This window comes from Oncorhynchus kisutch, linkage group LG19 (assembly GCF_002021735.2).
Source record: "Oncorhynchus kisutch isolate 150728-3 linkage group LG19, Okis_V2, whole genome shotgun sequence".
In the NCBI taxonomy this organism is placed as follows: Eukaryota; Metazoa; Chordata; class Actinopteri; order Salmoniformes; family Salmonidae; genus Oncorhynchus; species Oncorhynchus kisutch.
In genome coordinates this window covers 34,195,278-34,209,722 of record NC_034192.2, presented here as the reverse complement: position 1 = coordinate 34,209,722, position 14,445 = coordinate 34,195,278, and the positions used below count along the sequence as shown (strand labels likewise).

At 44.9% G+C, this 14,445-nt stretch overlaps 1 protein-coding gene across 3 annotated transcripts in view; it reads left to right on the top strand.

Moving 5' to 3' along the window:
* The window catches only part of LOC109864734 (fibroblast growth factor 13), a 211,953-nt gene extending 199,328 nt beyond the window's left edge, over positions 1 to 12,625 (top strand). For all 3 annotated transcript variants that reach the window (XM_020452642.2, XM_031797770.1, XM_020452644.2), the window contains 2 exons: positions 7,750 to 7,948; positions 10,725 to 12,625. In XM_020452642.2, coding sequence (XP_020308231.1) covers positions 7,750 to 7,948; positions 10,725 to 10,861 — 336 coding nt within the window. In that variant the 3' untranslated portion in view covers positions 10,862 to 12,625. The remainder of the gene's footprint in view (positions 1 to 7,749; positions 7,949 to 10,724) is intronic.
* The last annotated feature ends 1,820 nt before the right edge of the window (positions 12,626 to 14,445 follow it).

Genomic DNA, 14,445 nt, shown 5'->3' with positions numbered 1-14,445 from the left:
CTACATGTAGCAGATGGGGAAACGAATGGATATGGAGACGCTAAGACGTGTGAAAGGAATGGAATCATTGGAGTTTTGGTTTCAGAATTAGCTGATGTTAGAATTGTTCAGCTCTTACGTAACATATGGAGAGTTTCTGAAATTAACTAGGTTATACTGACAAAAATTAAAGAATGAAGGTGTTTTACTGTTAATACTCTTCTTCTGTCCCTGTGGGTATGGCCTGTGTTTGTATGTTTGAGCATGTTAATGTTTGCATGGTGGTAAGCAGCCATGAGATATGCAGTTGGCTCCCACCCCTATTTTTCCACCCATAAGCACACTACCGCTGCAAAATAGCCTTCCCTATCACAGGGATCCTCTCGACTGAGCTGAGTCATTAACCAGCCACAGTGGGTGTGTGCCTGTTCGAGTGTGTGTGTGTGTGTGTTTGCATTTGCAATGGTCTTTTCCACCTGCTTAGATCCTCCAAATCTTTTCTAAACCAATGGACATTGTAAATGTACTTTTTTATTTGGAGAGAGAAAGGTGCTTGTTATTCCACTGCCACTAAAAGACGGGGGCCATTGAAAGGGAAGGCATTTAGACGGATTTGTTTGGGAGAGTGAGTGGCGGCGGCACCATTAGCTTTATGAGTCTCCCAGGCTTTTACACTGCTCTAAAGACACCAGCTCAGCCTTAATTCTATTGGCATAATTGGTGTCATTTCAGATATAGTAGGATATGAGCACTGGGTTCACACACGAGAATGGCACCATGGATTTGTTCTCGTTTGTTCTTACAGGAAAGATCAGATCCATTATGGTAGTATTTCTCATTATACCAGTTCGCGGCTTGCAACAGTATTGGGTTTTAATTTCTACCAATGCATTCATTTGATTACAATTTCAGAGTAAATAGTAATTGATTGTGTGTTCTTTCATGGTACAGATACAGCAAGGCATTGAATATGCATTACCCTCTATGAGACTCATGGACTGTGGTATTGTAGTGCTAGTTCTACAGATGTAGGATCTTAATTTGATCACCCTGTTTAAGGAGACCTTTCCTGTAATGCAGAAACTTAACTTGTTTGAGGCTTAAAAATGCTTCAGAAGTTTGTTATTTCCAATTTGACATTTCAGACTTGATTTTCCCTTCCGAAAAATGTATCAACCCCTACAAAAATGTAAATGAATTATAACCCACATAATAATTCACATTTCCTGTTGCTGCAAGATTATTGTCCTGTCGTAGCAAACTGTCTCAAATTAAGATCCTACATCTGTAGTGAGTTATGCCTGTCACTGTGTGTGTAGTGATATTACAGTGGGCTGGGGAAACCTCTTGCAGTAAGTCACACTCAGTGCTGGCGTCAGCCTGTAAACGTCTCCCCCTTTGCTGAAGCTATCGGGTCGTAAAGCGCTAAGGCGCTATCGCTAACCTGGACTGGGGTATCCCTTCACTGCTGTAAATCTGACCCCCTCCCTCCAGCCTCTAGAGAAATTACTGTGATGCCTGGGAGAGGAGAGGACATGTGTTTATGTGTGTATGTCTGTAAGCAGAGGCAGGGTTTATGGTGAAAGACACTGAAAGATTGTGCATGTGTATGTGTAGAGAGGGTTATATAGACAGCCGCTGAGTCAGTGAGCATAGAAGACACCTCTTAAAAGAATGAGATATGTCAGCCCTCTTGAAAGTGGAGAGATGGGGAATCAGTGCGTGCAGGGGAGAGAGGGATAGATACGATTAAAGAGCTTGACATAGTGCCAGAGCAAATGATGAGCTGGAGAAATGGGGATAGAGGGAAAGATAGGAGAATCGGGAGAGAGAGTGAAATGTGTGTTGGGCAGTGTATGGGGAAAGAGAGAGAGAGGCTCATAGAAAGATGGACAGTGTCAAGGCTTGAAGTTTAGAGAAAAGATATGAGCCAAGAGGGATGGAAAAGAGATTGAGCAGGACCTAAGGGGCAGAATTATCATACAAACACACACACACTTCACTCTGCTCAGACACACACACCCACATAAACACACCTTAGCCACCCATTGATCTCTCTCGCGTGCACACACACACACACACACACACACACACACACACACACACACACACACACACACACACACACACACACATACTCTGGGAAGATGAGGGGTGGGGGTGTGTGTCTTTTTGTCAATAACAGCTGGTGCGCAATGTCTAATATTAAAGAAGTCTCGAGATATTGCTCGCCTGAGGTAGAGTACTTTATGATAAGCTGTAGACCACACTATCTACCAAGAGAGTTCTCATCTATGTTATTTGTAGCTGTCTATTTACCACCACAGACCGATGCTGGAACTAAGACCACACTCAGCCAACTCTATAAGGCCATAAGCAATCAAGAAAATTTTCACCCAGAAGTGACACTCCTAGTGGCAGGGACTTTTAATGCAGGGAAACTTAAATCAGTTTTACCACATTTTTACCAGCATGTCACATGTGCAACCAGAGGGGGAAAAAACTCTAGACCACCTTTACTCCACACACAGAGATGCATACATAGCTCTCCCCTGCCCTCCATTTGGCAAATCTGACCATAATTCTATCCTCCAGGTTCCTGCTTACAAGCAAAAACTAAAGCAGGAAGTACCTGTGACTCGCTCAATATGGAAGTGGTCAAATGACGCGGATGCTACGCCACAGGACTATTTTTTTCCTAGCACAGACTGGAATGTGTTCCGGGATTCAACCAATGGCATTGAGGAGTATACCATCTCAGTCATCGGCTTCATCAATAAGTGCATCGACGACATCGTGCCCACAATGACCATACGTACATCAAGCTGAAAAGATTTAGCATGGGTCCCCAGATCCTAAAAAAGTTCTACAGCTGCACCATCAAGAGCATCCTGACCGATTGCATAACCGCCTGGTATGGCAACTGCTCGGCATCTGACTGTAAGGCGCTACAGAGGGTAGTGCGTACATCCCAGTACATCACTGGGGCCAAGCATCCTGCAATCCAGGACCTATATAATAGGCGGTGTCAGAGGAAAGCCCATATAATTGTCAGAGACTACAGTCACCGAAGTCATAGACTGTTTTCTCTGCTACCGCACGGCAAGCGGTACCGGAGCGCCAAGTCTAGGACCAAAAGGCTCCTTAACAGCTTCTACGCTTAAGCCATAAGACTGCTGAACAATTAATAAAATGGCCACTGGACTATTGACACAGTACCGACACGGTACCGTACCCCCTGTATATAGCCTCGGTATTGTTATGTTACTGTGTTACCCTTCATAAAATTTTATTTTCTACTTTAGTTTACTTGGTAAATATTTTCTTAACTCTTCTTGCACTGTTGGCAAAGGGCTTGTAAGTAAGCATTTCACGGTAAGGTCTATACTTGTTGTATTCGGCGCATGTGACAAATACATTTTGATTTGATACTCTTGCTTATATACCCACACATACATCATTACCCCACCACCTCCCTTCCTCTTTCTCTATCAATCACTTTCTCTGTCTCACACACACACACACACACACACACACACACACACACACACACACACACACTCAGTCACCTCTGAGACAGGGAATACCCTTTGGGGGAGGTACAGTGGGGCGCAGGATGGTGACTGGGCGGAGAAGGGTGAGACTGTGGGGTTTCCCCACCTTGCAGACGCAATAAAAGCAAATGAGATATGTACCATAAAGCTCCCAGCAACGTGACCGACTGACTAACTGAGGGGTACGCAGTGTGTTTTTCTTTTATCACAGCTTGGTAATGTCTCTATGATTGTCTCCACTGTGGCTGCACGACACACTGCACAGAATAACTATCTCTTTCATCTTTAATCTCGTTGTTCACATATAGGGCTTTAATACTGTAGTCCGTTACACAACGATGTTCTTACTGTCTGCACAGTACAGGACACTGTAATAATTGCTGCCTACACTAAAAGCACATCTCTCAGCTCCCAGCCCCTTGATGTGTGTGAAGCCTTCCAGCTGTGCAGCATTTCAACAAGGGGACTCATCAGCTCACTGCTGTTGCTCTCTACATTGTCCCGTGCTTCAAGGAAAGGCATGTATTTTAATGGGATCATTTAAAGTACATTTACCCAAACCACTCCACTCATAGACAGCCAGGTGTGGGGGAGGAGAGGAGGGCACATGACTGAGATCATTTCCATGCAGATATGATGTGATGTTCCCTCGCTCCAATTTGCCGAGATGTGTCTCGCTCTGTCTACCTCTAGAGAGTTGGGATTAAAGTGGTGTGTGCCTTTTTTCACTGCACCGTGGGTTTCACTGAACACTAGCCATTACTATTGACAGAGGGAGAAAATACTGGAGCCGGAGGAGCCCAGTCAAGTGGATCTGGCTGCCTCTTGTCGATCATAGAGACACTCCAATACAATAGGACTAGGGTTTACCTCCATCTTGGCTCCTCCTTGTGTCAGTTTCTTCTGTCTTCCTTAGAATGGAACAGGGCCGGCTGGCAATCCCATCTTGGCTCTAAAAGTGTCTGTGCCTATCTGTATCTGAATGTCTCTGTACTCCATAGGCCCACTCCAGTAAAATAGGCAAGGCTGGCGTGCGATCCCTTCCATCTTGGCTCTCAATGTGTCCATCTGTACGTGTCTGTCATCCATTGACTTTGACTTCACTCCAGAGCCAAATCCACAAATATCATTAATGGGGGTAGAACAGGACTTCTGTCTCAAAAGCTGAGCAGCTCCTAGTTTTCCCACCAAGCTGGCACGGCACAGGGATTAAAACGGCCTATCTGTGCCTTGCCTCTCCATGCGAGCTACACTGTTTGCTCGCCATGGTGATCACAGAGAGAGGGAGATGAGGAAGAGGAGGATATCGGGAAGATACATTGGAGAAGTGAGTAATGGGGGTGGGGGGACTCAGGGGGGGGGAAATAGTTGAAGAGCAGTGAGGGAGAGAGAAAAACGTGCTGCCTTTTAACTAACTGCTCTCAGCCTCCACACGGCAAGACAAATGCCCGGGCTTGGCGGTCAGAGAGAGACAGGTTGCGCATGGCCAAAGAACATGGGGGAAAAAGCATGCAGGAGAAAGACACCACCATTAATGGCTCTTTGGGCTGCTGACTCTTGTTTTCAGGATGTTGTTGTCCGAGGTTTTACATGTGTTGCCTGCAAACATTCAACCCAGTTTAGTGTTTTGGGAAAATAAACATCAATTTCAACATCGTCCTCATTTGTCACCTCCCCTGCATTGTTTTTGGTTATGTTATTAGCATAATTATAATGAATTACCTTTCACCAGATAGAACTAAAAACGACTTTAATCCGATCCTTCTCTCCGAAAGCAGATTTGCATTTGGGTACAAAGGTTCAGTTGGTTTAATGAATCTGACCTTCAAGCCGAATCATTAGCTGTGGTCGCGCCCTAGCAGAACAGTTACATCACGGGAAAAGCACCATTTTCTGGAAGGATGGTTGAGGACTGTACTCCTAACAGAGGCTGGCTATAGTCAGTGGTCAAAGGCAGAGCAAACTGCATCAGATGTGGCCTCTGCGCTAACTGACATCGTAGACAGGGATGCTACTGTAGACGTTCCTCGCCTCATTGATCCTAGTCTGTTCTCTAAGCCCTTCTGGTGCTCCTAACATTTAGACAAATGGATTGCGGTCCCCACCGGTCGCCTCCTGTGTCATGGCGGCTTAGCTGTGAGCTGGGGCTGAGCTGACAGGAAGTCCCCGTGGAGGTGCCATGTCACCGGCGCGGTGTGACATCAGCAGTGTTCCTGTCACCATGGTCTGGGCCCGGCCAGTCTCTGGGAGTGACAGAGATGAGGGAGGATGAGCTATGAGATGAATACTTATCTACACTGAGTTTGGCTAAGAGCCAGGTAGCAGGGCAGATTCTCCATGCCTGGGACAGGCTCGCTGCGTCTGGGTTGCTGTGATACTGGATGGGAGATGAGGGACTGTATGGGCAACTTGCACTGCATTGGGGCCATTGGTTCAGAGGAGAGAGAGGGAAAGAGAGAGAGTTGGTGAGTCAAAGAGAAGCTTTCACCAATTGCTTCTTTAAAAAATAGTTTTCGATCACTATAAGAGGTCTGTGATTTCTATTCAGTAAGTGGAGTGCACTGTACCCGTGTAGCGACTCCCGTCCAGAGTGAATGCATAGCTAGACAAAGACACACTGTGCATTCAATCTAGTGAAGATCTTTGGAGTAGTATTGTGCTTGGAAAGTCTGAAGGCATTATTGATGAGTGACTGACAGTGACACATTCTGTAGTTTGTCATGGTCACACAACAGATCTGTGTCCATGCCAGGGGACACAGGGGACACATGTCATCTATCTTGTGACTGACATCCACTGTGATGAAACTCTGAGTAATACTGCCTTCTGAGTAATACTTACCCAATCTGGAAAACATGCCAATTCTCTTCTCCTTTCTAAAGTGATTGCCAAGTTACCATATGACTGCTATTATACTGTAGGTTAACCAAGTGTCGTTTTTTTTCTGATTTTCCTTTTTCCCTGGTGATTACTTGATTTTATCATTGTCATTGATTGACCAGAGTCCACTTACCTGTTTTCCCAGGTCTAAATTAGTTCCTGGAAGGGTGCTAACCGTCATAGCTTCGAACCTCCAGGCTCAGATTAGAATACCCCAGATTTAGCTTATTGGTATTTCTTCCACTGCATGCTGGAATGCATAGATTGTTTCCTGGGAAGCCAATAAGTCAGGAAGCAGTTGTAAGGTAGCTCTAGCTCTAATCCAGCTCTAATTAATGAATAATCTATACAACTATAACTGAGACAAAAACACGTACACACAGCCAGAGAGTTGCATGAAAAAAAAGTGCTTGAGAGAGAGAGAGAGAGAGAGAGAGAGAGAGAGAGAGAGAGAGAGAGAGAGAGAGAGAGAGAGAGAGAGAGAGAGAGAGAGAGAGAGAGAGAGAGAGAGAGAGAGAGAGAGAGAGAGAGAGAGAGAGAGAGAGAGAGAGAGAGAGAGAGAGAGAGAGAGAGAGAGAGAGAGAGAGAGAGAGAGAGAGAGAGAGAGAGAGAGAGAGAGAGAGAGAGAGAGAGAGAGAGAGAGAGAGAGAGAGAGAGTCTGACAAATAGCTTTTTTAAGTGTCCCAGGAGTCCCCTGTAGATTGTGTTCTGTGCTCCTCAGAAAAGCCAATTCATTAGTGGATGAGAGACAGCGGAGCCTCTGCCTGGACATTACATAACCTCTGTAAAAACACACACACAAACACACTTGCGCGGATGGACGCACACACTGCTGCTAGATAGTCTGGTGAAGGACTGGCTAACAAATAGAAGCTACATATAAACAGAGTGCCCGTCCTCCAACAAATGTTGTTATTAATTGTCCCATATATTATTAATAACGCAGAGTAAAATGCGAGTTAATGTTGAATCGTGGTGTGTTGTATCTATGGCATAAAGCTATGAATTATTTACTATAATGAACATAAGAGCCTTTGAAAATACTGTGGTAATGTGGTAAGCATTGAGAGGTGAAATGTCTTGAATTAGATGGAGCTGGAAGGATCTTTCAACCCCTGAGTGTGTGTGTGTGCGTGCGTGGGTGGGTGCGTTTGAGTTGTGCCGCCATCTCTTGTTTCTTAAGTAACGGCGCTTCATGTCTCAGTGTCTCTCATTTGCTAAAAAGCGAGAAACAAGAAGGGCTCTGAAAACCTCTCTGATCAGTGGCCACCCTCCTCCTTCAGCCATGGCTCATTCGGTCTTCTCCTCCCTCCCTCTCTTTCTTTCCTCTCCTCAGGAACACTTCACCCCGGAGTGCAAGTTCAAAGAGTCAGTGTTTGAGAACTACTACGTGACCTACTCCTCCATGATCTACAGACAGCAGCAGTCTGGTAGGGGCTGGTACCTCGGGCTGAATAAAGAGGGGGAGATAATGAAGGGCAACCACGTGAAGAAGAACAAGCCAGCAGCCCACTTCCTCCCCAAGCCTTTGAAAGGTGAGACTGTCCATCTTTCTTCCTATAGGGTGCTTGGCTCTATATTGGAGACAATAGAGCAGGGTTCCCCAACTGGTGGCGCGTGGGCCGAGGGTTTTATTTGGCCCTCCCCATGTTTTCTGAGCCCCCCCACAAAGAAAAATGTTTAAAGAAAAATGCAAATGTTTTTTATTGTTGGACATAATAGACTGTAAAAACACCAGGAAATCTGTTCCAATTTATTTTAATTTGAGAAATCTGTTCCAAGTTATTTTAATTTGAGAAATCTGTTCCAAGTTATTTTAATTTGAGAAATCTGTTCCAAGTTATTTTAATTTGAGAAATCTGTTCCGAAGTATTCCCACGCATAATAGAGAGACAATGTTTTAGTCAGACATTATATCTGTATGGGCTTTTTGCTGTCAATTTGCAGTCTCCAAATTATTCCGCTCAAGAAAAAATAGGCCCGCGACTAAATCTAGTTGGTGATCCCTGCAATAAAGGATAATAACAGATGTTTCTTAGGTAACTTTACTTTTTCCCGAAAGTTTCTTCATTATTCTCCCAAGCCCATTACATTGCAATTGAAAGTTTATTGGTGATTCACTATGGCCTGGAGCACTGAGCTTTGGCAGCGGTTATTTGTATAAATGGGAGACTTTCCAGAAAAAAACACCATGCTTCTTTTTGATTAAATCTCTCTCTTTCTCTATCTCTCTGCGGGTAGTCTCTCCCTACAGCCTGGGGAAAGGCTGCTCTCAGCCCCCCCCTGCCGTCAGGCTTCCTGCTCTGAGGCAACGGTGTGTGGACAGGGCTATTGAGCACTCCCCAAAAGCTATTCATACTTCATTGGAGCCAGACAGTGGAAAAGGCATTGGCAGTGTCCATGCCGAAAAGCTGTGGGAATGATAAAGTGCTGCCTGTTTGAATAGAGACAGCTAGGCTTTTTAACACAAATGTCACGGTGAAGAAGAAGCGCCCCACCACCCAACCAAGCCAGGTGCCTCATGGAAGGAGGGGGGATGATTGTGTGCTGGATAGATGGATCTGTTCATGATGTTGAAAAGGCCACAGCTCTTTCATCTAAGAACAAGATACAGGCTTACCTGTCAACAGAGAGAACAAGATAAAACTGAGAGTGTCTGGACTCCACTTCCACGAGATGAAAGGATGAGCTTTTAGACCAAAAACCAAAAAAAATCCCCATTAAAGAATGGAACCACTGGTGACGCAAATTACTCAACCGACGAGAGCACCAAGCGGGTAGCAATTTATTTAGAAATATCTGATCAGACATTCAGTCGTTTTGTCATTTGGATCCGTCAAGTTCCAAGCTTCTTTGGTGGTTGCATGATTTACAAATATATTGTTACCCTGTTTGTGTACAGACCTGAAAATCATGGTTAAAAGATTACAAGAAGTTGTAGTCCCTAAATTGGGGCAGGAGGGCGTTGGAGAGTAATGCACTGGGCTTTGAATCTCTTTCAACCCCTTTTTCACAAGGGCAGAAAGGTACAGCAAGCAGACAGCTGTGATGATGATGCTTTTGGCTTGGCTGCTCTTATCCTCCGACCGACCGACCAGTAGCTCATTAAAAATCCAAGTCTCTGATCACTGTAATAGCTTTTGGGTTACATTTAACAGCCCGACCAGGGGGGCCCAAACACACTGAAGAGCAATAGCCAGAGAATGATCATGAGGAGGGAGGGAGGGAATAAGTTGTATAATAAGGCAATGTGATAAATACGACACATTTTTGGCTTTCTAAGAGGAAGAGGAATTGCAGACAAATGGCAAAATAAAGCTGTCATAATGAAGTAAATATGGGAGCTCGCTTTTATCTCCAGAAAATTGTACCTTGCTTTCATTGCAAAACTACAAACCATGACAAAAAGGCACTATTCTCTATCTCCCTACATCTTAGATCGAGTGCTTATCGAGCCTAGGAGATGGGAGATGGGAGAGAGAGAGAAATAAAGCTTGTGTGTGTGTGTGTGTGTTAAGCTCCTAGGTCGAAGAGGGAGATATACAGTAGAGAAAGAAATAGAGGGATGGTTGGTAGAGGAGAAGCGTACATGAACTAAGGATGAACGGCCCCAGCGGTGAGATGGACTGACCTCCAGGTCATCCTCCAGCATTAGAGTTGCATAATGCCATGGCTAATAAGCCCAGTATCGATCCCACACAGCTTCCCACTGAAGTCCACTATTGATTGACTCGTGTGCGCAGGGATTCTTTGTGTGAAGCGTGCTGCTGTCACCAGAAAGCCAAGGCTAAGGGAAGGAAGTATCTTTGGAGAGACCACACATCAAAGCATATTCTGGCAAGAGGCTGTTTAAGGAGTGGCTCCTAAAGACTAAAGAGATCAGAACCTCTGGTGTTTCTTCTGAAACGTTTAAGAGATGCAAACGAGCTTGCTTTAGCTCGGCGTGCTGCCGTACACTTCAAGGAGAAGGGTCCAAGCTCCTGAATAGTACATGTAAGGTAGTGGCTATAAGTACTTTCTGTCCTAAATAAATGCCTTGTCCTGGCTTTTTTTTACTCCCTTCTGCATATTTAAGGGTTGTACATTATGTTAAGATATACAGTGATATGATCGGAGGGAATTGAGCAATAGAATAGACTAGAACTTGGTCCGGCCAGAGAGGAAAATGTGCATCTCCAGATGGACAATGCAATTCTATTCTATTCTGTTATATTCTATTTTATTCTGTTCTACTGCTCGGATCCACTCATCTACACTAGCAGCCTTATCCATGTGTCTGACCATTGTCCCCTATGTCTGTCTGTCCCACAGTGGCCATGTACAGGGAACCCTCCCTCCACGACCTGACAGAGTTTTCGCGCTCCGGCAGCGGCACGCCAACCAAGTCCCGGAGTGCCTCGGCCGTGCTCAACGGAGGCAAGACGGTGAGCCAGAACGAGTCCACGTAGCCGGGCGTCGGCGGGCCGGGGTAGACGTAAGAAGACACCTCACCCTCAGAAGAGCGTGGCTTCCAAGCAGACTTCTCTCTCCAAAACCACCAACCAGACTTCTCTCACCACTACCACCAACCAATCACCACACTTGATTAGGCTCCATATCTCTCACCATACTGTCAACAGCCATCCACATTACACCGTGAGACGTTTTCTGTTGGTCACTCTCTGGTGGTAAGAACTGTGTACCAGTTAGCTCATCTTTTATGGTTTTTTGTTTACTTCCTGCAGATAACAACTACTTTTACTTATAGGTCCTGATCATATAGACACCTACCCAGTCATATCTGGCAGGCAGGAAGGCAGGTTGAGAGGCAGGTGGTCAGGGCAACTCGTGAGGGTCTGGGCTGCTGGGGCTGCAGTGGATGGAGAAGTCCCCTGTTTCCGTGTGTCATCCATGATGCTTCTAAGTATACGAAGCCAATCCCCCGGGGGTTCAGCTTTAGCGAAGCTGCAACCGCAGCCAGCTGTAACGGTAGCTCTCCTGCATTCTAGTGCACAAGCTCAGAAGAGACTTGAGCTCTCTAGCATAATAAAAAGCCTACATTCAGCTGACCTGGAGAATAATCGAAAAAGCGTGTGGCACTCGCTGTTTGAGCGACAACGCCATAGCTGCACCTTTACTTTGCTAATTTTCGGAATTAGCTGAGACCTTCTTTTTTTTTTCTCTTCCCTCCTCCCCATCCTCAGTATTTGTGTTTTTGTAGCGGTCTCCACAGTGAAAGGGGTTTCAGCAAACCAAAGACAGAGCTGAAAGAGTGTCCCTTTAAGCAGTCAAACCAAGCCAGTATAGAGATGCAGCTGGAAGTTGTTGAATTATTTTTCTTCATGTACATTTTTGATGAGAGAAAGAAAGTGAAGAAAGAGACTGCATAAGAGAGGGAAAGAGAAAAAAAAGAGCTAGAAGGGACTGTGTGGTGTAGGAAGTTGTAGAAAGCTCAAGGGAAGGAGACTATTATTACTGGTGAGCTCTCCGGTTGAGTTTGGTATGAATTGACTGTTCAGTGTCCCCGCCTTCTGTTTCTATTGTGTCACATTGTCTTCTGTCCCTGTGGTCTGTTCTCCAATCCAGTGCTTGTGTCATGCCTTGCCCCATTCCCCTTTGTTGACTCTTATTGGCCGATTCAGTTCACCATATAAGGATATGGTGACGGCCCCCATCCAGGACTTGTCTCGTGTTTGAGTAACTTATCGTGGTGACAATTTTCTATATATAATAATGGGGGGAAAAATACTGTGGAATTTTAGGTGGCTTAAACATTTTATAGGATATGTCATATTTGTAAAAGTGAACAAGAAAAAATCTGAAAATGAATAAAAGAAAGAAACATCAAACTCTTCACAGGGCATGTACAAACACGGTTGTGTACGAAAAGGACCCTTTTTGGGGCTTAGTACTCCTTCCCTTCAGCTACATACCTTGTTCATATGGAACATGCTACTGGGAGGCTTGGTTTGTCTTTCGTTTCCTTTGGGGGTTTTGAAGTGAACATATCTATTGCATGGGAGACAGCAGGGGATTCTGGACTATAGAGCTATAGTGCATGATGTAGGCTATGTGTATTAACCCATGTTGGATCATGTGTTCCTAATTACCAGGACAAAAGTCAAAAACAACCTGTACAGGCAGATGGCTGTCGCTCGGCCTGCTACCTTCCAAGTTGTTTATTATTTGTTGTATACACAAAATGCACTGAATAAAATGTTTATATTAAGATATACTTTTAAAACGTGTCTTTTCCTTTCCTTTCTTTCCTGACGTACTCCACACTCCTTTCTGCAGATCTGATGCATACCGGTACATTGAATGTGATACTATACCAATGAAAAAGAACAGAACAACTCTGCAGTGTTCATACTGATGCAGCCAGGGATTATAATGTTGTAGCTATGGCTGGTGTGTAGCTAGGCAGGGCTGGAGTACGGTACTCTAACACTGCTGGTCCTGAGGAGTTTGTGAGAGGAGAAGAAAGCCAGGCCGTATCCACCTGCTCTCTTCTTGGGCCTCTGGACACAGATGAATCACCTGGAACCATACGTACACAGACAGGATTGGGCTTTAAATGCCTGCAGAGTCAATGCTCCAGTACCAGCCTAATTGCACCCCCTTTTACCCTCAGAACAGCCTGAATTCGTCGGGGCATGGACTCCACAAGGTGTCGAAAGTGTTCCAATGGAATGCTGGCCCATGTTGACTTCAATGCTTCCCACAGTTGTTTCAAGTTGGCCGGATGTCCTTTGAGTGGTGGACCATTTATGATCAAATTGTATTAGTCACATGCGCCGAATGTAGCAGGTGTAGACCTTACAGTGAAACGCTTACTTACGAGCCCCTAACCGACAGTGCAGTTTTAAAAAATACACAGGGGAAACTGTTGAGCTTGAAAAACACAGCAGTGTTGCAGTTCTTGACACACTCAAACCGGTGGGCCTGGCACCTACTACCATACCCCGTTCAAAGGCACTCAAATGATTTGTCTGGTCCATTCACCCTCTGAATGGCACACTACACACTCTATGTCTTAATTGTCTCAAGGCTAAACAATTATTCTTTAACCTGTCTCCTGTGCTTCATCTACATTGATTTAAGTGTATTTAACAAGTGACATCAATAAGGGATAATAGCTTTTTCACCTGGATTCACCTGGTCAGTCTATGTGATGGAAAGATGAGGTGTTCCGAATGTTTTGTACACTTGGGGTATACTGTATAAACCTCACCAGCCCAGGGCCCATTCTATGTAATTAATCAATATCTCCGCTGGACCTCTAGGGTTGAAAATAGCCTCTGTGCTCGAGATTTGCATTTTAAATAATTTCAATATTGAAATAATATCATTGTAGAAATACATGTGCTTTAAAAAAAAATAATAATAATTAAACTGCGACTCGGGGGAGACGACTTGGCCCCTGGGGCAGGGGCCGGGCCGTGTGACACTGGAGGGAAAGAGAGAGAGAGAGTAGCCATACTGAGGAGTTCGACAAACATGTAGATTCCAGAGGTTATCTATCATCCCATCTGGTAGTACCTATCTTTACTGCATCAAATCGAGGTAAAGTAGCAAGATAGCCAGATGTTAGGTAGCTAGCTAGCTAGGCTATTTTGCTCCTCTCCCTGTCACTGCCTACTTGCTTTAATAAATTACGAATTTCAAAGTCATGATATACTTGCGTGTAGCAATGTCACATGGATAATTTAATTTAATTTAGACAAAGCCTTTTCATTGTAAAAATAGGCCTTTTTCTTCCTGTATCCCACCTCCCACACATGCGGTGACCTCACCCATTATAACCAGCATGTCTAGAGATGCAACCTCTCTTATCATCACTGCACATTATGCCCTGAATCTATTCTACCACGCCCAGAAATCTGCTCCTTTTATTCTTTGTCCCCAACGCTCTAGACGACCAGTTTTGATAGCCTTTAGCCATACCTTCATCCTACTCCTCCTCTGTTCCTCGGGTGATGTGGAGGTAAACCCAGGCCTTGCGTGTCCCCAGGCACCCTCCTTTGTTGACTTCTGTGATCAAAAAAAGCCT